The sequence below is a fragment of the Parasteatoda tepidariorum genome, chromosome X1, assembly GCF_043381705.1.
Source record: "Parasteatoda tepidariorum isolate YZ-2023 chromosome X1, CAS_Ptep_4.0, whole genome shotgun sequence".
In the NCBI taxonomy this organism is placed as follows: domain Eukaryota; kingdom Metazoa; phylum Arthropoda; class Arachnida; order Araneae; family Theridiidae; genus Parasteatoda; species Parasteatoda tepidariorum.
The window spans coordinates 15282229-15306047 of record NC_092214.1 but is presented as its reverse complement, the minus strand read 5'-3'; the positions used below and the strand labels follow the sequence as shown (position 1 = coordinate 15306047).

General features: G+C 29.6%; 1 protein-coding gene across 3 annotated transcripts in view; it reads right to left on the bottom strand.

The window, feature by feature from the left end:
* The window catches only part of LOC107436391 (uncharacterized), a 77521-nt gene that overhangs the window by 38391 nt on the left and 15311 nt on the right, over positions 1-23819 (bottom strand). For all 3 annotated transcript variants that reach the window (XR_011638246.1, XM_043048386.2, XM_043048385.2), the window contains exon 2: positions 8280-8488. Coding sequence is in view for 2 of the 3 variants with exons in the window: in XM_043048386.2 (XP_042904320.1) it covers positions 8280-8488 (209 nt within the window). In the remaining variant the exon portion in view is untranslated. The remainder of the gene's footprint in view (positions 1-8279; positions 8489-23819) is intronic.

Here is a 23819-nt window from a genome sequence, read left to right as displayed (position 1 = left end):
CCCAAGTTATATTATTATATATATACATACAAATTCCAGTGCTATTTTCAAATAAAATAGAAAAATTTAAAAGAAGAATTCTAATAATTTAATAAAAAGTAATTTAATTGAAAAAAAAGATTAAAAGGGAGGGGGGGGGAGCTCAAAACTTCTCACAGGGAAAATCACTCCAGAAGTATTCAAAAATCTGGATTGTATTAACTAAATATTAATTTTGGTTTAATTTATCAATTTTATCAATTAGCTAAAAATGTAAGCAAACAAATGTGGATTATTTTGGAACTGTCACAAGTATATTTTTAAGCAATTTTTAGTTTCATAATTAGCGGTTTGAAGATTTTACTAAACTTCAGATATTCAAATCCGAGGCAATGGAAACATTTTTTAAATGAAGAAATTTAATTTTGAAGATGTAAAAGAAATAAGTAAACTTTTCAATTATTATTTCGACTTTTTAAATATTGAATGGTAACTGTCTATAAGCGAATAGATTGTGAATTAGATATTAAAAATTGCAACTACTTTTTTTTCTTCCTCCTTTGAAAACATTAGTGACTTCAATAGCCCGGATAAGTTAGTAAGAAGGAAAATTGATCCAAAACATGTGAATTTCTTGACAGATGTTAAAGTTTTGCAAGAGTTATATTTAGCTTAAATCACTTTTTCACTAAGGTATCCCAATTTAGAACCTGCCCTTGGCAATCACCTTGCTTTTGAAAAGAAGCCTTATTATCAGATGCCTGACATTCTATTTTCTCTTCTAGTGTATAAAAAGACGACGAGATATAAATCTTTCTTAAGTAGAGTCAGAATGGAATCATTTTATTCAGGTAGTTTGTAAAAAAAAAAAAAAAAAAAAAAAAAAAAAACACACACACTACGTTGGGATTTTTTATTTTGGACAGAGTGTTAACAAACAAGGTTAACACTTACATTGCTTAAAAGAAAGAAAAGGTACGTACCGAATGAATATGAATAAACATTTTTTTAAACATTACGAAATCATTATCTACTATTTCCTTGTTTTAAAATACAATAGTCTTAATGGGAGACCAAGAAAACGGAATCTTTGCGTATTTTCTTAATCACGCATTTTGAGCTATCGCCGTATTTTTCAAATAAGCAGAAAGCCTGATAATCGAATGCGAAGGGAGCCGAGTAAAGGGGCCGTCAAAGTGTGGTAAGGCTAGATTAAAAGAAAAAGACTTTTACGATCTTATTCCCCCCCCCTTTCTAAAAGCTTCCTTTTCTCGCTCGCTTGTTGAAAATAACAGTCAAAACGCGCTTATTTTCCAAAAATAAAATTGCGAAACATATCTAATATTATGACAACCAATAAACGGTAGTAACCGTGTAGCATTCCTTGCTTTATCTCCTTTCATCAGAGCCAATGACATCCCTCCCTGTGATAGCTTATTACGATTTGCAAACACAGTAGCTGGTTAACTATTGAGTTAAATACAGATGACAAACGTGTTTTATTTAATGTTTCGCCCAGAAAACTTTTTTGGGGTGGGAGGAAGTCAACGTGCATTTAATACTTTCATCTCCCACAATATTCTAAGAAAAATTTATTTTGTAAAGGCTTTTTCTGAAAAGAAAATACGAGGTTAAAATATTGCTGCTTTTTGCTTTTCCTCTCGATAAATCATAACCTTAAGTATATGTTTTTTTTTTTTTAGTATGATTAAAAAAAAGTTCAAAGCACGGCCTTTATTTTTTCCCTTTTTAAATTTAGTGATTCCATTTGAATTTCAGTTAGTTAATTTTCACTTTACTACTGTTTTTCTTTGAATTCTAATTATTTTAAAATGTCTAAAATGCTGAAAAATTGAAAACTGTATCACTGTATTTCATTTTTTTTCTAATGCGGAATAAAAAATTTAAAATATTTTTAAAGAATCTAGTTTTTACTTCTGTTTTAAGCACTAAATTTACATTTATTTTTAATTTTCAGGTTTTAGTGATTAATTGAATCTTTTATGCGAATATATTAGGTGAACCGGAAAGCAATGCCGTTTTTCTTACATTAAATTATAAAATATATTTAAGCAAGTTTTTTGTTTTAATCAATGATGTAAATATCCAAGTTATCAGAAACCATTTGTTATCAAGTCTGCAAAATTTAAATGCCGGATTGATATACATCAGTTGTAGTTTTGAGCAAATATCGGGAGCATAAATTTTTAAAATGTTATTGTTATTAGAAAATAAAATATGAAAATCTGATGGTGTAAGGTCCGGCAATTATGATGAGTGATTAAAGTACTCCTACATTTATGAATTAAATTTTACATGATAACTCAAGACCATGTTCTCCAATCATCCACCATATTTGCCCGACATTGCACCATCAGATATCCATATATTCTGATTGCTGCAACATTTTTGGAGTGACATAAAATTTGAAAAATATGGATGATATTCAAAATGCTTTCTTCTGACATTTTGCTGACGAAACCATTGGTTTTCATGGTTCCTTCTATTAACTTTTCTATGCTTGATGACAAAAGGTTGCTGCTGACATAGAACAAGTTCCCCGATTGAAGTTTTTAATCAAATAATATCTCATCGTTTCTTTTTCTTGGGATTATTTACTTAAATAAATTAGAAATGAAATTAATCTCTCTCAATTTCTATGAAGTTTGTTGGAAGGGTGAAACACATTTTTATCTAGATCTCCCTCCCAAAACTATTTACACTTCATGATTGCTGGTTTTAAGAGAAATGTATTAATTTCATGTACAAAAAATAAACAGACCGCCCTGCATAACTTTTGACCTAATGATTGGAACTTCATGTTCTAGGACTCAATCTAATGGTTCGAGTGGGTGATCTCAAATATGCAAATTAATCAGTGCAGACTATATTTTAAGTTACGAAATCAGACACAACAACATACTTTCTCTGAATAAAGATGCCGTTTTTTCAACGGATTTGGGTTTCTAACCCCCAAAATATAGGGGGTAGCCTGCAATCTGGAAAATATGCTCCCCATAGTCAGTCAGGAGAGCGATCTAAAGATTGGACCCCTTAATGTCAATTTTACTTTCTGCGTATTTCGCCATACATCGAGAATTTCTTAAGCAAATTAAAAAAAATTTTTTGCACACAATTATAAAACTCGTTTATCCAAAGATAATAACAAGCAAAAAAATAAATTTTATTAAAAGAACGCCATACCGTGGGAGAAACTTTTCACCGCAAAATCACTTTTACCTTCATTACTTATTTAAAATTTAAAAGAAAAAGTGAGTTCAGGCTAACCTAGGGTAAGCCATGAAGTTTCAATTGCTGAAAAAAAAAATTCAAAATATCAGATTGCAAATTAATTAATAAAAGAGAACTTCCCCATTGTGTAAGCCCAAGTTATATTATAATTTATTTTAATTTGTATATTTAAAAAATTTCTTTGTAGTATTTGAGACTTCATGGCTTACTTTAGGTTTGCCTGAATTCCCTTTTTCTATACTTTACATTTTAAAATGGTTATAGAGGTGAAAGAGAATAGGTGACGAAATGTTTCTCCAGTAGTATGGCGTCCTATTAAATATTTATATTTTAATAAATAATGGTTGGGAAATTTTGAATTGTAGGGTATGGAACTTTGTACATCTTTTTAAAGTATATAAAATAACATAGCAAAATGCAAAGTTTGAGCAAAATTGGTCGAATAGTTTGAGAAATTGAATTTTAAAAAAATCGTATATATAAAATTCAATTTCCTACAAACTATTCAACTGATTTTGCTTAAATTTCGGATTTTGCCATGAAAAATTAAAAGCTTTAAAATGATGCAAAAAAATTGTATACCTTGCAATTCAAAATTTTAAGATTAAGTTCTAGAACGGGAAGAGCCGATCATTAGATCAAAAATTATTCAGGATGGCTCATTTATTTTTTAGAGCACTATACCTCATTATTGAACTATCGCTTTAATATTTTACGCATGATTAACACTAAATTATCTGTTAGAATGAAAGCAGATCAAACAAAACAGAGAATTGAAATATTCATATCAAAGCCGTTTGAATGGTAAACATGTTATGTTACACTACAGAACAAAAATGAAGTCCTTGAATTCTTATGGGAATGAACTGTTCCATAACAGTTGTAAAAAGGCAAAACAAAATTTAGTTTCAGAATATGGAATAATAAAAAATTGTTGAATGGTAAACGTGTTATGTTACACAACAGAACAAAAATGAAGTCCTTGAATTCTTATGGGAGTGGACTGCTCCATAACAGTTGCAAGAAGGCAAAACAGAATTTAGTTTCAGAATATGGAATAACAAAAAATTATCTTTCTAATAAGAAAATACATTGAAAAGCATTTCAGATTTGTACTAATGCTTATCTCATATTCATTATTTTTTTTCAGTAGTCAGGATAATAAGTCTAGAGGTGACTATAAATTACACATAACTAATTCGACATAGTTATCAAATAAGTGCATACTTTCTCTGATACCCTATCAAAACTTGATCCTGATAAAGTTAAAAAAAGTCCTCTTTTTTTGCCATCTCTCTCGAAATTTTTAATTTTATAAAACCCGTTTATCTACAGTAGAAAAAATATTTATTACTTTTTGTTATTCGAGAACTATTTTTTATCCTTTCATGGGAAAAAAATGCTTGAATTTTAATTGTTTACATCTTTATAAACTATGCAATGCCAAACCCCAAAATTTGATAATAATTTGTTAAATAATTCTAGATATAACATTTCAAAAAAAGAACTTAACTTATTTCTCAACGAATTTAACTTATTTCTCAAGAGCTATTAGACCAGTTTCATTTAAATTTGCATTCGCCATTTAACATTAGATAGTTTAAACGACGTAAAAACTATACATTTTATGACTTAATTTTTTTAACATTATTAAATAAAATAAATTATTTTATGCCCCGCATCATCGTCGGATAAATGAGATTTATCACCCTTCTCAAAGAAATTTCGATTCTTTTAAAAAGTTCTTGAAATATGGTGAAATAAGCAAAATGTGAAACTATCAATAAGGGTATAGCGAAAAAAAAACATCCTGAATGAAGCATAAATGAAAGTACAGAAATGGACATAATATAGTTTCCGTTCTATAAATAAGAACCTTCCTCTTTGTCTCAAAAGAGAGTCCAGAAGTAAAGAGAAGTAGTTTAACCAATAGGGGCAGAGGAACAAGTTTAAACAAGATAACAAAAGATGGGAAATAAGAAACAGGTGCGAGGGGGTTTAGCAGGAACCCTAGGAAGCAAATGCGAAAGATTAAATTAAAATAGATTTCTATGTGTAGGGAAATAGTGGGGTACAATAAAGATCCTTAACTAAATCATTAGAATATGGAATGATTCCAAAAATAAAGTTTGATAAATGAAGAGCAGCCAGAAGAAAACTCAAACCTGTTAGTAGAATTGCAGAGCGATGTAAGGCGTACTCTTTAATAAGATGTTTAGTTCCCCAAATATGAAAGAGGACTACCCTAAACAAATGCGAGATCTAGATTATCTATTTCAACATGGCTAAAGTGGAACTAATATAATTTCCTTTTAAGGCAACCATTAACGGAAACGTTAGTGACTAACTTAAAAAGGGGCAATTTTGTTTTTATTTGGTTTGAACGTCATCGTATGAAGCTCTTTTACAAACTCATACGAGTCTTTGACATTCATTCTAGAAAGAGGGGATAGAGTGGAAAATCAGTTTACTTTCACTTTTTATAGAATGAGTGATGGCTTACCTATAAGTTATCTTTTCAACCTTTTCATAAATGACGTGTATATGTACTACTTTTAAGTGAAACTCTGATTTAATAAAGTTCTCTTTTTATAGACGATATGTGGACGATTGTTTCACATTGATGGACAATGCTCATGTTTTCAGTATCGTGAATTGTATAGATCCCTTCATAAAATTAGAGAATAGTGCACCTTTCGTAAACTTTCTTATTACTCCTCATTGGCATCAATTTCACTCACTGTTTTTATAACCGTCGTTGAACAGCCGACCCAATTTCCGGTTTACGACTACTAATATTTAATTCCGTATTTTTGTAATTTTGAACGCAATCTAGAAGTCAAGAGAATTCCTGGATCAAGCATTGGGGAAAATTACCTTCGTGGAAGATTTTTTTTAATAGAACTAACCCGCATTTGCGTTATATGGAGAGGAACACCACGAAATCCGTCCACGGTTAGCCTGACAAGGGGAATCTTACTCATGATCCGTCGACCACTGAGAATATTTTACGTCATCACTGCAGTTGGCGCGAGACGGGTGCGGAATTCGAATCGACCAGCCATCGCTGGGATTCGAACCCGGTTCACCTCATTGGAAGGCGAATGCTTTATCCTCCGAGCTGTCAAGTCTTTTTCCTACTTATTTATTGCTTTTTCTGATATCAAAAACCCAAAGTTTTGTTGCATTTTACGCATTAAATATTTAATAAACAATGTTAATTTCGAAATAATATTAAAAATAACAACTAAAGTAATAGATGCAAGTTACAAGCTTCTGGCTTGATTTTCTGGCATAGGGTGTTCAAAAAAATTTGTTTTCTTTCACTATTTATTGTCAGACCCTCAAACTTCTGAAAATTTAAATCTTATTGCTAAGTTTGAAAAATTGCATGATCTAAACAACTCTAAAGTTACAAAACAATCTTCTGAACATTTCTTCAGAAAATGAAAAAAAATGTCGAAAGCTGAAAATGTTTTTTTCCATTATTGTCGGGAAGTGTATGTAATTAACCTTATTACTCATTTATGAAATATAAGATTTTATTGGCATTGTCTCTTGTTTTACTTGAATTTATAATTCTTAAAGAATCAAATTGAATGCAATTTAAATACTTTTGCAATAATTCAGTAAATAATACATTGATTCTTTCCTTTTATACAACTAACAGTATTATTGCTCATCCTATTTCTAAAATTTAAAAAAATCTTTTCCGATTGCATGGTTGTTGTTGGTTACTTGCAGCCTAAGGCTATCGACTGCCGTTTTCTTTCCAATATTATTGATTCCATAGCAATCCAACAAACTGTCTAATTGTAATGTTAACAAATTGATTGTTTGATCTTATCCAAATATCAGTTCCCAAATTACTAAGATTTTGAACAAATTTCAGTTCGAAGTCGTTTTTTTTCTCGGTAAATAAACTGAATTCCACCAATTTTATAGACCCCATTGCTGATATTATTAGTAGGGGTATTTATCAAATTTCTTGTTAATGTGGTCTTGTGTATATGGACAAACTAAACGTATTCTTAAACTTCGATTTAAAGAACACGTAAGATATGTCCGAATTCAGGATATTAAACTATCGCCTTACGTAGATGATCACAGGTTTGAGATTTTTTCCCCAGCTAAAATGATTCTTTATCTATCGAATTTGAATTTTGGTAATCATTCCAGATTTCAAGAAATTCTAAAAATTTAGTTTATGATCTTATTCTAATTTAATCTATTCTAATTTAATCTTTTGCACCCAGAGGTTTCAGTCAAATCCCCTCACAACTGTTTCATATCCCCCTTTTTTTATCTTCCTCAAACTTGTTCCTCTGTTCCTATTGGTTAAACCACTATGCACATGTTTGTCTCTTTACTTTGACTATCATTTGGTGTTTAGACACAGAGAAAGGGCCGATTTTATAGAACCAAAAACATCAATTTCTGTACTTTCATTTGTGCTTTACTCAAACTGTTCTGTTTAGTCTATTGCAATTAATCTAATAATTTAAACTTTCTGAATCCTCATTTTGATAGAAAAGAATCCGAATATGAAGGGGGCGGGGGGAAAGGTACATTTATTTAGAGAATGTATGTTTTTGTGTTTCGTACTTAATAGTTAGCATTAATTAGTTAATATATAATGTCATAATTAAGATTGAAGACGAGAACAGATATAATTTAAGGGTCCACTCTACATAGTTACTTTATCGGGATAACAGCCAGAATTATGGCAAAATTACAGGAGAAATTTCTTAGATAGCGAATTAATTTATGAATTATGGTGATTTAAGAAGACTATATTTATTTCTCTGCGGCTGCAAAGTGTCTGTTTCAAACACAAAAGGAGTCGAAATTCTGAGCTCATTCGTTTTATTTCTCAATATTTCAAAAGCTAACATTATTATTAATCTTGTTAACTGAAAACTCTTTTTATAATTATTTAATGATTGAATTAAAAGTTCTTGCTACAGTAGAAGAAACTTTGGAGCACTAAATACAGAGAAAACAAGAAATACCACACAAATGAGTAAACATTTACTGTAAAAACTTACCTTTCCGAAGCTTCCAGTACCTAATAGTTTCAGAAAGAGAAAATCATCGATGGTGTATTTTCGAAAATTAAGCTTTTTTGGAGTCTTTGGAGGGCTCTCATCCAAAGATAATGTCGAAAAGTTTGTGACAATTGTCGAATTTGAGACAGTGGAAGAGAGTCTTTCTCGCTTCTCCACCCCATTCGAGAATCCTCGTAAAGAACTCTTCTCTAGAAATAAAAAAATGCAAAAATTACATTTCATAACTAGCTGAGTCAGAAAAGACTGAAAGAAATGATTTTAAGCTAAACATCTATTCGGTTGGTTAGCGTAAAAATGTTAAAAAATTATTAAAAGTAATATCAATTAAATGTTTTATAACTTTGGTTATATTATTCCTAGGTTCTCTTTGTTCAAGTCTTTAAGACTTTTTAATGCCAATGGAGGCATTACATCGATTATAATTTTCTTGTCATAGAGATGACAATTGGTAATGAATACATGAAATACCTTTTTATTACTGTCTCCTTAACTTTGAAAAATTTCAAGGAAATCGTAAGATCTCTGGGCGCTAGTACTTAAGAGATCCTAAATGTCTTGGACTTCAAGCTAAGTTTTCTTGATATTTTTTTTTAACACTAAACAATCTTTTGATTATATAGTATTATTAGACAGCATAATACCTTGATAATTTCCCCCCAAAACTTTAGAGGAATAAAATGTATTTTGTGGTATTGAGTAAGTAATTTAAAACTGCACGTTTCTCAGTTTTTAGATTTTTAAAAATTTAATTTCATTACAGTTTAAACTGACGAAAACCCATTTGGATGGTGCAAGAAAATTCTGTAATTGCATAAATAAAAGAGACACTTATTAAAAAAAACAGGTAATTTTATACTAAATTACCTATTAAAAATTGCATAAATGTTGACTGCAAAACTGCTACCGCTCTCTCAAGTTGTGAGTGTATGGATGCCTTGTATTTTGCATGTATCTAAAGTACTGCCAAGTGGAGTAAATATCCAGTTTGTTTGTGAAAATCGAACGAAAAGGATTAAAAGCATTCTTTCCCATCACCCTATTGGTCGGCCTCTTAAAGAGTAATTCTGAAACAAATATTATATCTTTCAACTGGCCTAATTGGGACATTCAAGATGAGATGTGGAAAAGTATTGATGTACTTTGCATATTTACATTTACTAAAAAATTTACTGAAAATTAGAGTCCATTGCTCTCTTCGGCTGATTACTCTTACATTGTTCGCCACCTCATCAATTACATTACATAATCATTCAAAAAGATCAATCTCGATAAAAGTGTATAAGCTCTTTTTAATAGAGGAATTTTTATAATTTAACACTTTTAATCACAGTTTCACCTATTAATATCCTTCCCACTTAATTATTTTAGTATTTTATAACCGTCGTTGTGAGCAGCTGACCCAAATCTTTGGGTTTACGACTGCTAATGTTCAACTCCAAAGCCTTGTAATTTTGAACCCAATCCAGTAGACAAGGGAGCTCCTGAATCAAGTATTGTGAGACATTTTGCTTTCGTGTTGGACTCTAAGGATGGAAGTAACCCGCATTTGCGTTACACGGAGAAGAAAACCACGAAAATCACTCACGGTTAGCTTGACGGCAAGAGGACTCTAACCCATGATCCGTCTACTACTGAGGATATTATTTCGTCATCACTATGGTCGATGCGAGCCGGGGTGCGAAATTCGTATAGACCAGTTATCGCTGGTATTCGAACCTGATCACCTCATTGGAAGGCGAATGCTCCTTCCCCTGAGCCATCCCGGCTCCTTCCCACTCATTTATTGTTTTTTCTAATATAATATTAAAAATCAAAAGTTTTGTTGCATTTTACGCACTGAATATTTAATAAACAATGTGAATTTCAAATAAGCCCATAGGACTTTCTGATGTTAATTTTGGACTACGGCTGAAAATCTTCGAGAATCCATGGTCTAAAAAAAATACGAGTTACCAAAAGTCACAATACATACAAAATGATAGGAATTACTATTTTCCCACTTCACTTATGCAAGTTTAAAAATATCTCCCTTTTGCTTTCTTTTTCTTTCTTTGAAAATCTTTCCCGGAATTACACGCATCAAAAATTGAATTAATTAAAACTGCTAAAGATACGTAAAAGGTTATATGTAAAAATAAGTAAATACAAAAAAAATGATAATTTTCACATTAAAGAATATCTGAGGAAAGACAAGAAGATTAAAAAGGGTGAAAAATAACTGTTGAGAATGAATGAAAAAAAGAAATGGGGGGAAAGGATGAAGACTCAGTTTTTGGAAAACATATATACAAGTGGTAAATAGAAAGATAGGAAAAGAAATAGAAAAATGCCACCGAAAAGAAAGAAGAAAATCAGAAAGAGATGGAAAAAGGAATACTAACTTTGTCAAGAATTTAATAAAATACTTATAAAATGAAAATAAATAAAATGGAATAAAAAACTGAAATTTGCCAAACCTTTTTTAACTTTATCCAAGACTTCAGCCAATAATTTTTGGTTGACACCACATAAATTTGGCATGAACTTTTCACATTTCTGATGACATGTTATGTTACATTCTGTTGCAAAAAATAATATAAAAAGTTATAGCATTTTTAAAATAAAAATCAGAGTTTTTGGAGAGAAGGAAGAATAATTTTTTTGCATTTTGAAATCCTAATTTTCCATAACATTTGTTAATTTTCAAACTTTCCTGAGCTTTCCATATTCAAAATATTTAAGAAATTTTATAACAATAAAATTTAGATATAATTAAATGATTAATTACTAATTTAAAAGGATTCCGGAAAGAAATATTCTGGTTTTTTTTTTAAAGACATGCCATTAGTTTTGTTGTTTAAAAATAACAGTGTTTTATTGTTTAAAAATAATAAATTGCAATTTTTAATTAAAATTTTTTAAGAATTAATAACAGAAAACTTACGTAATGTTGCGCAATATTTTCAATTCCATCAAAATAAAAAACATTTTTAAAAATAAAATTTTTTAAAAGTTACTGCTGTTAATGAATAAATTTATTATAGTTATGCTAGAGCAAATTTTAATCCGCGAAACAATGTATTTCAAGCATTCAAAATCTTTGAGTTAATTGGCAAATTTAAAGTGTTATCTTAGGGTTGTTTCACGATACTGTACAATAGAGCGTATTTTTATTTATTCGTTTTCAATAAAAAGAATTTTTTAAATATAAAATTAAGAAATGTTTCGTTGTATTATTACAGATTTTATTCAAAATTTTAACAGTTTATTACAATAAGCATTTTACGGAGTAGGGTTCTTAATATGTATTTTTTTACAGGAAAATTGTATATTTTACCTATTAATGATTACTGACCCTAAATTTTATTTTTTATCTGTGATTTAATTGTTAATTATTAATTTAAAAACGAAATAAAAATCGATGGTCTAGTAGTTGCCTACGCAGTGCACAATTTTTATTTTATTTAGATTCCTAGCAAATTAATAAAGTGTAAAAAAAAAACTATCTGACTTATTCTAAATTAAATACGATCAAGTAAGAGAAAACACCATCAAAAACTAATTTATTTGTCCATCCATTTTTTGGGTGAGGGCAAAAATATCTAATTTCTCAAAGCTTTTTTGAGCTTGACTAATGCTGTCAATTCAAACTCACAGAGCTATAATATGCAAAGAAAAAAGACAGAAGAATTTTAATAGTTTTCAAGCATATGGAGGAGTATAACTTTTTGTAAGAAAGCCAAAACTCAAACAATTTTCTTCTGAATATAGTTATAGCTTATTTACGTCGCACAAGGGCTGCATAATGGGCTATTGGCGACGGTCTGAGAAATATCCCTGAGGATGATCCGAAGACACGCCATCACAATTTTGATCCTCTGCAGAAGGGATGGCACCCCAACTTCGGTAGCTCGACCACCTGCGCGCGAAGTACAGTACTTTATGGTAGAACAGTTTAACGAAGACCAATACCACGCACCTTCAGTCCCTTTGCAGGCTGATCAAAGAGGTCATTCACTCGTGGACTGACAGCAGGCAGTGATGCTTGACTTCGGTGATCTGCTGGGAACCGTGTCTTAACGATCAGTCCACCGCGGATCATTTTTGCCCGAATGAATTTGAACTATTAAACGTATCGCTTCTCAAATCAAAGAGTTGTTCTTTTTCTGCTGTAAATTTTGATGTCTAGCAAATGTGTTGATTTAAGTATTGACATGGCTATTCGTCAACTAAACAAGAAGAAAAGTAGCATTTGAGTGATGTTTGAAAGTTGCCAATGATTAAAATGAAGTCGCAGATTTGGAGACCTCAAAAAATTACTTTTTGCTCAGATTGTCTGATCCCTTAAATTACCATGATAAAAATACAATGTAGTCAGTTTTCAATCAATCACTAGATTAGCAAAGCATCAACAATTTATTAATTTGACCATCGAATTAGAACACCTCAACTTGCACTCGTTCCAATGCTAATTGTTAACTTCAAAGTTAATAAGACTATGTATTAAGGGTGTTCATTTCTTATGAAGACCCTACATAGAGTATTTTTCATGTTCTGCAAAATAACAGGTTTATGGGGAATTAGTTTTCTGCTTTCCATTGTTTTATTGCATCAATTTTATCTGATTAGTTATAGGCATTTTTTAAAATAATAAAAGCCTACACTAATTTTAACTGTCACTTAAATGATACGCTTTTTTTAACGTTCATATACACACAGAATGCTCTGTTTTCATTTATTGTGTTTCAATAAAAGAAGATTTTTTTTGTATTAGTAAATAAGATTTCATCTATGATATAGAATTTGAATTATCAAAATAATTTAAATTTTTGAATTACAAGCTGGAACTGAAATAAAAATTGCCTCTTTTTCCACAAATATTCCTAAAATCTTTATACTTTTACGTATGTTCTATACAAAGGGTCGGAATGGCCATAGACCTGAAAAAGTGATCGCTCCCTGGCCCTCAGCCAAAGTGGTGGACCTTCCTTAAAGGTGGGGCCCTCTGACCCCATGTGCTCTTGGACAAAAAAGAAAGCATTTAAAATTTTTTATATAGTTTTAAAACACACTTTGTTGTACTTTGTTTTATTATTTGCATTATGAATAACATATTAAATAATATTTTTATTTAATTAATGAGTCTGAAGCTACTTAAGTTCGCCGTTATTTAAATAACAACAGGGAACTGCATCTTCAGCGTAATGCATGTGCATAAAATTCTGAGTTTGCAAAATTTGAATGTACAAACCAAGGGTCCCTTTTTGAATCAGGCCCCTCAAAAAATAGGGAAAAGTACTTCTCGGAAAATACTTCATCTTCGTAATGAGGAAGTATCAAACAAAAAATATGTGTACAATTGCGGCATAATATAATTATGAGTTAACAGACTTGATTGTGCAAACATGGACCCCACCTGCAAAATATTTTAAACCAAAGGGCCTTCAGAAACTCCTCTCCTCTAAAAATGGAAGAAGTAAGAAAACGGAAAAATATTTCTACACAAATTGATATTTCAACTTGTGTAGATGATGAATTATGAAGCATAAACATACTTAATATTGTGGCATAATGTGCTTTAAATTCTGAGTTAACTTTTAATTGTAAAAACTGGGCCCCACTTTCAAAATGCATGAAATCAATGGGCCTTTAAAAATTTGCTCACCTTCCCCTAAAAATGAAAAAAAATAAAAAAAATTCTACACATAATAAATCACCTTTGAAATAATGAATTATGAAACAAAATAAACTTAATGCGGCAAGGATAATGTGCATTATAATCTGAGTTAACAAGCTTTTGGGTGTACAAACCGAGATCCCACCTGCAAAATGTTTGAAACCAAGGAGATCTTAAAAGTCAGCCTTTACCCTAAAATCGAAAGGATAAAAAAAAAAAAAAAAAAAACGAAAATTCCTTCTATGCAAATTGATATTTCAACTTCGCAATGATGAATAATGAAACAGAAGCATACTTCTGCGGCAATAATATTTATTTCTATTTAACATTTTAATGGCAATTATTAATTTGTGTTTTATATTTTAATATTAAATAGAAGAAAAAGTTGAATATATTATAAAATCTACACAGCTTTATTAATGCTAATTTTAAAAAAATGATAATCTTAAACTCCTTGAAAAAAAATTTCATCGTATGCAGCCACTTTTGCGTAATTCATTAGCGTGTGTGCTATATAGATCGGATAATCCCCCTCATTCAATGCATTTTTTTAAAAAAAAACTTTAAAGTTAATATATTTTATAATCTTTAACCAAATTTATTTAAAATCGGTAAAAATCAAGGCAATAAATTATTTCCTTTCTATTCAAATCTCTTGTTCGTTTTGGCCAATGTCAAGCCAATTAACGTCTTTCCAAAGAGGAAGGAAATTAAGAAAGGAAATTGAGGAGTTGTCACTGTGTTTCTCGGAATTCAGGACCCTAGAAAATCACTTAACAGATTAGATCAAATTTCAAAAACATTTAGATCAAATTTGAATGAAAAAATCACAATGTTTTGCAATTATTATTGGATTTTTTCATACATCGTGCCCAGGGGACGTGAAGACAGCTAATTTGAAGACAATTCGTATGGAACTCGTTGGGGGTCTCAATATTCTTTTGGTTCCACAGATTTATCTTCTTTTTCCTGAACTTATAGATGTATTGGCAATGATTATGATTAATATGCAGTGCAGCTAGATCAGGGGTCGCCAAACTTTTTTGATTATCGACCCCTATATAATTTTTCGAAATCTCCATCGACCCCCGCAAAAGTAATTTTCTGTTAATTAAAATAAAACTCTATTAGATACTGTGTTTGTACATTTATTTTATGATTTTAAACCTTTATTAAAGTAATAGTACATTATGTAACAACTAGGAGGCTTCGCCCCCTGCTCGCTGGCGATCGCCAACCCATCGCTATATTGGGTTCAAAATTAGTCAATTTTAATTTTCGTCAAAATTGGTCAATTTTGTAATTTTCGTAAAAAAATAAAAAGTGTGCTATAGTTTTGTCGCGGGCTGTACTAATCCATATCATTAATGCTTACCTTCTTTTTTGTGCATTGATANTTATCAATTTGCGTTTTATATTTTAATATTAAATAGAAAAAAAAGTTGAATATATTATAAAATATACACAGCTTTATTAACGCTAATTTAAAAAAAAAGTGATAAACTTAAACTCCTTGAAAAAAAATTACATCATATGCAGCCACTTTTGCGTGTGTGCTGTATAGATCGGATATTCCACCTCTACCAATGAATTTTTTTTTTAAAAAAACTTAAAAGTTTATATATTTTATAATCTTTCACCAAATTTATTTAAAATCGGTAAAAATCAAAGCAATAAATTATTTTCTTTCCATTCAAATTTCTTGTTCGTTTTGGCCAATGTCAGGGTAATTAACGTCTTTCCAAAGAGGAAAGAGATTAAGAAAGGAAATTGAGGAGTTGTCACTGTGTATCTCGGAATTTAGGACCCCTGGAAAATCACTTAGCAGATTAGATCAAATTTCAAAAGCATTTAGGTCAAATTGAATGTAAAAAGCACAATGTTTTACAATTATTTATGAATTTTTTCACACATCGTGCCCAGGGGACGAGAAGACAGCTAATTTGAAGACAATTTGTATGGAATATGTTGGGGATCTCAATATTCATTTGGTTCCACAGATTTATCTTCTTTTTCCTGAACTTATAGATGTATTGGCAATGATTATGATTAATATGCAGTGCAGCTAGATATTGTATTTCAGTTGAAAACAAGCTGTTTTCATCTAAAACTTTAGAAATGTGTTTCTAAATTGGTGCAATATCTCATAATAATGAAATAAGTTGAACTAAATCAACCGATTTTTGTTGATTTCAAATTGGTTATGTTATGAAAAGTAGTTACATAAATTCTAATATTTCATAACACTCATAACAATGTAATTTACGCTGATTTGAAAGATCATTGATTTTATTGTCTATACTTTTTCACAAAAAATTGTTTTCACGTATCAGTTCTCAAAAGTTGAAATTCACCTCTAAGTAGAAAATTTATGACAAATATTTTTGTTTCAGGGAATTTAAATATTAAGCAAAAAAAAATAAATAAATAAATAAACACGTTAAGAAATTTTTGGGTTAATCAAGTTACTAAGCGATATCAGTAACTCTTTATTAACATTTCCAAAAATTGGGGACATTTCATTTTTTCAAGTGCCCACTGGACCTCAAACTCCCAGTTCGACTCTGTCCACACTTGTATGTTCCCAACTTAGAAACACTTCCATAATTCGTAAAACTTTAAAACACTTAACCTTAAATAGTTCACTACGAAACAGTGACTTATTTGAAGAAGTACATACAGAAAATCAAAGCTTGCTCCATGTAAAGCAGCAACACCACACTTTCGTCAAAATTTCTACAGCTCAACTTCATCAAATTGGTTTCACAGTTTTTCGATCGTAAGCTTAGTTTTCTTAGTTTTATTTATTTTAACCGCATTTGTATTTTAACTCTTAAAAATTGTTAAATTGATTTCCTGACATCGATTCAGTTGTTGAGTAACTGCAACCGAACAGTGTCCTTTTTAAGGATAGGCCCAATGGGACTGAGCCCAGAGTTCCGACGTAGCCCCGAAAAGTAAAGTCTCAATAACATTTTGTTTTTAAATTTCGTAAAGTTTTTGATGCCACCTTTTTAGTAACTACTAGTAAATGCATTTAATTCTGAAAGTTGCTTAAGCGATTGGTAACATTTGAATGCCTGTATTTTGGACTATGAAAATATGTCAGTGCACAAACAAGCTACAATGATTTACTTGTCAAGAAATAGATAGACTTAATAGATAGAGTTTTAACTAATCAGGTGAACAATCAAATGAATTATTGAAAAAAAGTATTCAAAATAATAATATTAGTAATAAAGTTTCTAGAATCACGAAGTCTTGCATTCCGTGGCGACGATTAAACAATTGGATCACTGCATAATAGAAATTAGTTGGGAACTTTGGAATTATTGAGTAAACTTGGCCCTTGTCTTGCTGGGCTTATAAAAAATCATGGAAATAAGGGTGATAGACGTACATTTTATTTGCTAGCCTCGATTTGTAAAGAATCGAAGCTAAATTGATTGTGGGATATAGTGTATAAAACAAAATAATTGTAGAACTAAAGAAAGCAAAATATTTTTCAGAAAGTATTGATTCAACACCAAACATTTCCTTTGTAGTTTAGTTGACATTTGCTATCTGATATGTGAACGACGGAATTCCAGTAGAACTCTTTTTGGATTTTATTCCAATTGAAAAGCATAAATGCGATTACTTATCTGATAATCTTGTATCTTTTCCTAGTGACCAAGGCATAAATATTAGTGTTTGTCGAGGGCAAACATTAGATAATGCACCAAATATGGCAACAAGTTCTCAGGTCTACAAGCAAGGTTAAAAGAGAAATGTCAAGACGTAATTTTTTTTACCATATCCCAGAGCTTTAACTTATTCGTGCACAAGCCTCGGGACGCGTGCCAGAGGATTTTTTTCAATTTTTGCAGAAACTTAGCTCCTTTTTTCCCTCTTAAGTTCCACCCATCGGTTTAATTCCTAAGAAGAAAGCATAGAATCTGGACTAGTCGTAAAGCGTCCATCGGATACTAGGTGGTCCACCCATTTCGACGAAGTAACGGCACTGCAGAAAAGTTACGGAAAAATTATGGCCGTTTTCAAATTTTAGAAAGGAATAAAGAGCTTCTAAAACCTGGACTCGATGGACTTGGTCTTCTAAAGAAATTGAAGAAGTTGGAAAATATTGTGTAGACAGAATTTTATGGTGATATGTTATCAAGTTGTCTTCAATCAGAAGAAAGGTCTTCCTTTAGATGATAGTATCAAATTGATTGAATTCTTGATTGCTTTTGTGAGTGAACATAGAGAAAAGTACTTTACTTATTAAACCATTTCCAAGGAAAATTTATCTAATTTTAAATATGAAGATAAGACGACGCGTTCTTCACCAAGAATTTCTCGCTTGATATTTTACTATGGAAATGCAGATGATGTTATATTACAAGGTAGCGAAATATTTAAAGCTTAAGTTTATCTCCCAATAATTGACACGCAGATTAGTCAATTAAAATCTCTTTCAATAGCACGTAAACCAATAACTGATTTGTTCGCTTTTTTTCTTTTCAAATTTGAATTTTTTTAAGTTCAAGGAATTGATGCTTCACTGTTATAATTTTTGAAGATTTTATGCCAATGGTATGAATTAAAAGGAATTAGAGATAGAATTAGAACATTTCAAGCATTATTTAACCTAAGAGTATAAGTTAGACCAATTGGGAATAGATGAGATGCATAAAATAGTAAAAAACAGCTATCTCGAAGACGCATTTTCATACATTGACATTTCCCTGTGAATTTTTTTATCACTCATGATAACTAAATGTAGTAACGCAAGTTCATTCTCCAGACTAAAATTTATAAAAAATGAACTAAGAAATAGTATGACGTAAGAAAGAATGAGTCATTTGTCAATCAGGAGCAATGAATATGATGTCTTGTAGGACAATGATTTTATGATGTGATAGAAGGCTTCGTCTCTCAAAAAGCGCATAAAGTATTACAAACCATAAAGTTTTGATACGAAATGTATTAAACCTTTTATAATGAAGTATAATCGTTTTACATTCTTAAAATAAAATATTCAAAAGTAATATTTTTTTCTTTAAAATTACTCATAAAGGGAACCCCAAATAAAGATAAGTCCATGGCCCTTAAAAATATAAAAACGGCTCTGCAATCGAGCCCCCGTTTTCCAGCTAAGTGCTCGGAATTAAATATTTTTGGGATTTTAACAGGCGAATTTTAAAGTTAAAAAAGTCTTTTAGTAAGTTTTCTCATCTTTTATTTCTCAAGTTTGCGTGTCTTCTATCCCTTTGGCAATCCCTTTTTATCGCCAAAGGAGCCCGTGTAGCGCTCAGCCTTTTTGGCGAAATCAAATAATATTTTTCGGACGATTTTTCGATCCTTTGCTAAAAGAAACATGTTTCTTAGAGATATCCTGTCTCCTGCAGTCAAAAATTCTGTAAGGCACTTGCCTTAGAACTATAAGAGTTCTCCGGAACCAGTAAGATGTTTAAGAGAAAAAAATAATGGAAAGTAAAATTTAAAAAGTGAACTTATGTATCTAGTTTCGTTGCACCCGTGACTAAAAGGAAACCTGGTATTCTTTCTGCGACGAAGGATTTGGCAACTATTTTTAAATAAAAAAAATCATTCTATTGATGAAACGAAAGAATGAATTTCCTCTTTAATAATAACTCTTATTTTATTTCTTTAATATATATATAAATAAAAAAGCATCTCAAAGATGAAAATAAATATATTATTAATGAATCTATTTTTCCATATGGTCTAAGCAGCAATTTCACTTTTAAATCTTTTATTAATTAATAATTAAAAATGTATTTATAATATTTTATAACTTTTTCAAAAGCAGAATAATAAAAGGGCAAAAAGGGGGAATACCAAAGATGAAACTAAACATGATTTAAAAGAATTTTTTAATGAAGGCATCAATAGTAGGATCAACCTAATGCAATTATATCTAATAAAACTAAGGTTTTAGAGATTAAATTTAATTTCCATAGTAAAAATAAGACTTATTTCAAAACAAAATTTCAAACTTTTAAATCTAGTTGAAGACCTAGCCAAACATCGGTATAAAAATAATTATAAATGCAATGATTTATCTAAACCAGATTATTTAATTTTAGATTTTTCTGATAATATTTCTATTAAACTTGACTTGAACACAATTGTTAATAAAAATGAAAAGTTTCTTTCTCTTCAACTGAATTGCATACCCACTTACAGATATACAAAGTTTAATGTGTAATTATAGGGATTTAGCTACAGATCATTCGGATTATCTTTAAGTGTGATGAATATAAAAGCACTACTTTTTTTTATACTTTCCATAATTATGCTGTTACCGGAGATTTAGATATTATTGAAAATGATAAACTTAAAAAATTGGTCTTTAGGTTCCAAATTTAGGCCAATTTCTACTTCTAAAATTTAAGTAACTTCTATTTATATTAAAAATATTGATGAGTTTATTTTAAAATTATCATACAAACATAACTTTCCAATTGAAGGTTTTCATGAATAGAAAGAAAATATCATTAAAGATTTTTAAATTAATATGAAAAGAAACAAATTAATTGTTCATAAAGATTTAAACTTTAACTCTGAACTGAAACAAGAAATTAAAAAAAAATTTAAATAATTTCCGTATTTCCACTGCTGATAAAGGTAGTAATAATTTTACTACTATTTGAAAACTTTTTTACAAACAACTTCCTTCCAGTGAACTTAACAGCAGTATTACATACAAAAAAATCCACACCAACAGTGATATTAATAAAATTAATGCCGCCTATAAAAGACTTAAAAATAAATCAAAAAATATTTACTATTTTCCTATTCTTTTCGCTATCCAAAATTCCATAAAACCAACTCAATTCAGATTTATTGCTAGTGACGTAAATAGTAACATGAAAAAAATCGGCATTTTCTTTGAAAATATTCTTAAAAAAAGTATACAATAAAATAAGCAAGCATTCTAAAAATAATAAACAAAATTGGAATATTAGCAATAGTATGTAGGTTTTAAAAACACTAAAATCTTTAAATAATATTGATTCTCTATGCTGTTCTGATTTCTAAAAATTTACTTTCCTTCCAACTAATAAAATTCTTGACGACATAAGCTAATTCAGCTAAGAAAATTTATCCAAGTGAATTAATTCTTCACGAAACTAATATTTAAAATCTCTCAGCAAGTTTTCCAGATTTAATTCTTTAAATTAATGAAGATAGGAAAATTACATTTAAACTTTTTGATAAAAATAATGATTTTAATTTTCTAATTAAAAAAGTATCGATTTTAAATCTAACTTAGCCAATAAGGTTTTTCTTCTGTTGTTATTACCAATAAGATTCTTAGATTTTACAGGAATAATTGCAATTATGAAGAGCTTTTAAAAGAGACTGATAAATTTAAGATAGATTTAATTAATAACCATTTTCCTTATTTATTCCTTCAATTTCATTTTAATAAAATTTTAAACCTTTTGGAACAGTAATTTATTTTTTCTAATTATAGGATTAGCTCTGATTTAATTTTAAGAAAGGAACTAAATATGATAAGCTATTCATAAACCAACTGAAAAGAATAATTTGGATATATGACCTTTTCTACTGAATCAGTTAATTTATTAAGAAAACATCTAAATTGTAGCCTGTAACATAATTTTAAATTTTTAGTTTAATTGTCGAGAGTAATGAACAGTTTTTTTAGTAAGTATGAATAAGACCTATAAACGGATGCTGGTAATAGGTGTAGACTGTTATGAAAGAATGTATGAATGAAGCATAAAGTTATGGTTTTTCTTTCAATGCCCTAACAAAGAAGAAAAGCCGAGAAAAGGATTTATTCTTAGTTTATGTTTGTATGTTGAGCTCAACAAATATTACCTATTTGAATGCTTTTTTTAATGATTTTACAATATTTTTTATTGCTTTTATTAACTTATTTTCCTACTATGGGTTTTGTTGCTTAAATTTTCTAATTATTATTGTTATTAAAGTGTTTTTTCATTGATGGCAGCACTGAAATGAAATTTTCTTTATATATTTGTAACCAATTATTTTATACGATAAAGTTAAAATCACATTCATAATATTTTTTCTTCTTAGCAATTTTCGTTAACTGTTAGATTATTATATCTAATTTTTACACATTTTTGTTTTACTTCATATCGGTAAGTTTAATTTCTGCTTTTCTTCTTTTATCTTAAACTCATTTGAAATTATAATATTTCTTTAAAAATTTTTTAGATGCAGAGATGTATTATAAAGAATGATTTTTATCTTTGGGTAATTATTCTTTACTTTGAAATGTCTATCTCTGTCGTAAAGGAATGCGTCTTGGAGAGAACCTTTTCGGTTTTCCATCAAATTTTTCCCTTTTTTAATTTTATATATATATATATATATATATATATATATATACCTNATCAAAAGAGAGTTCATATTATTTAAAGTGTTAAACTAAAATTTTAAATTCAATCAACAATACAACTCTATTTCCAATTTTGTCAAAAATAAAACAGATTTAAAGTACTAGAAAGAGTTTTGCACTGAAATAAAGAAAAAAAAATCAAGAAAAGGCAAGCAAGCATTTACAAAAAAAAAAAAAAAACAAAACAAAAACAAAACAAAGTGTNAAAAAAAAAAAAAAAAAAAAAAAAAAAAAAAAAAAAAAAAAAAAAACAAAAAAAAAGTATATGGGTGATTCTTTGGAAACATGACAATTTAGACCAAAAAAGTGAGATTCTGCTGTCTAAAATTAAATAAAGATCCACACTCATGCGAAAGTTAATTTGCATATTTCCAGGTGAAACAGAAATTACTAAGAGATAGTATTGTTACCGTTATAATTTACAAGTGGTTAAAATAAAAACCACGAACATGGTTCCCCATCTTTTATTTAAATTTTAGAAGAATCAATAGTATTAAATTCATATTACACGAAATGAACTATATCTTTTAAAAAGGTAACACGCACATCACTTTTTTCCTCTTTTAGTAAACTTTCCTGCCGGATTCATTTCCCTCCGAAACTCTAGGAATTCTGTCTTTCAAAAATCCATCCCTTAAAAAATTTACATCCAATAAACATTGGAAAAATATTTTTAAACCAATCATAGGGGGATAATCCATCCACATACAAAAAAAAAAAAAAAAAATCTTTTGAAATCCCTTAATTGACACCCTCAGTTGGACAAGAAACATAACAGGGGTCGTCCCCCAAATAGGGTAGGACCGGAAATCTCTACTTTAAGTATAAAGAAAAGTTAAATGAACAGTTGACAAATATTAAATAAGTTAAATATAAATTAATGTAATTAATATAAATTAATTAGTTAAAGATGTGTCGAAAGTATTTTTAAGTAGAGCTGAGCTAACTATTCAGATAGCAATGTTTATAATTCGAATGATTCTGTTAAAAGATGCTCCACCCCTGAGTATGTTTTCATTTACAACTGACGTTGAACAGCTGGCTAAATTTTGGGCTTACGGATATCAACTCCGTAGCTTTCTAATTTTGAACCTAACCCTGAAGACAAGGGAACTGCTTGATCAAGCGTTGGGCAAACTAGAATTCTAGGAAAACTTTTTGATGGAACTAACTCGTATTTGCGTTATGTGGAAGAAAAACCACGAAAATCTCCCGTAACTCCCCAAGCGCTAAATAATGACAGAAAATGGGATACTTACGTATAAATATGTATCTAAAAAATAAAAAAAACTAAATAAAATATTAAGTTAAATTTTTGTGAATTTTTTAATTATTAAATAAATTATTAAGTAATGATAAACACTTTTAAAACAATTGATAGCTTCCTCCATATCTTAACAAGGCTTAAATCATGCCATAAAACAGTCTAAAAGGAATCAAATTTATCATCAATAAAACC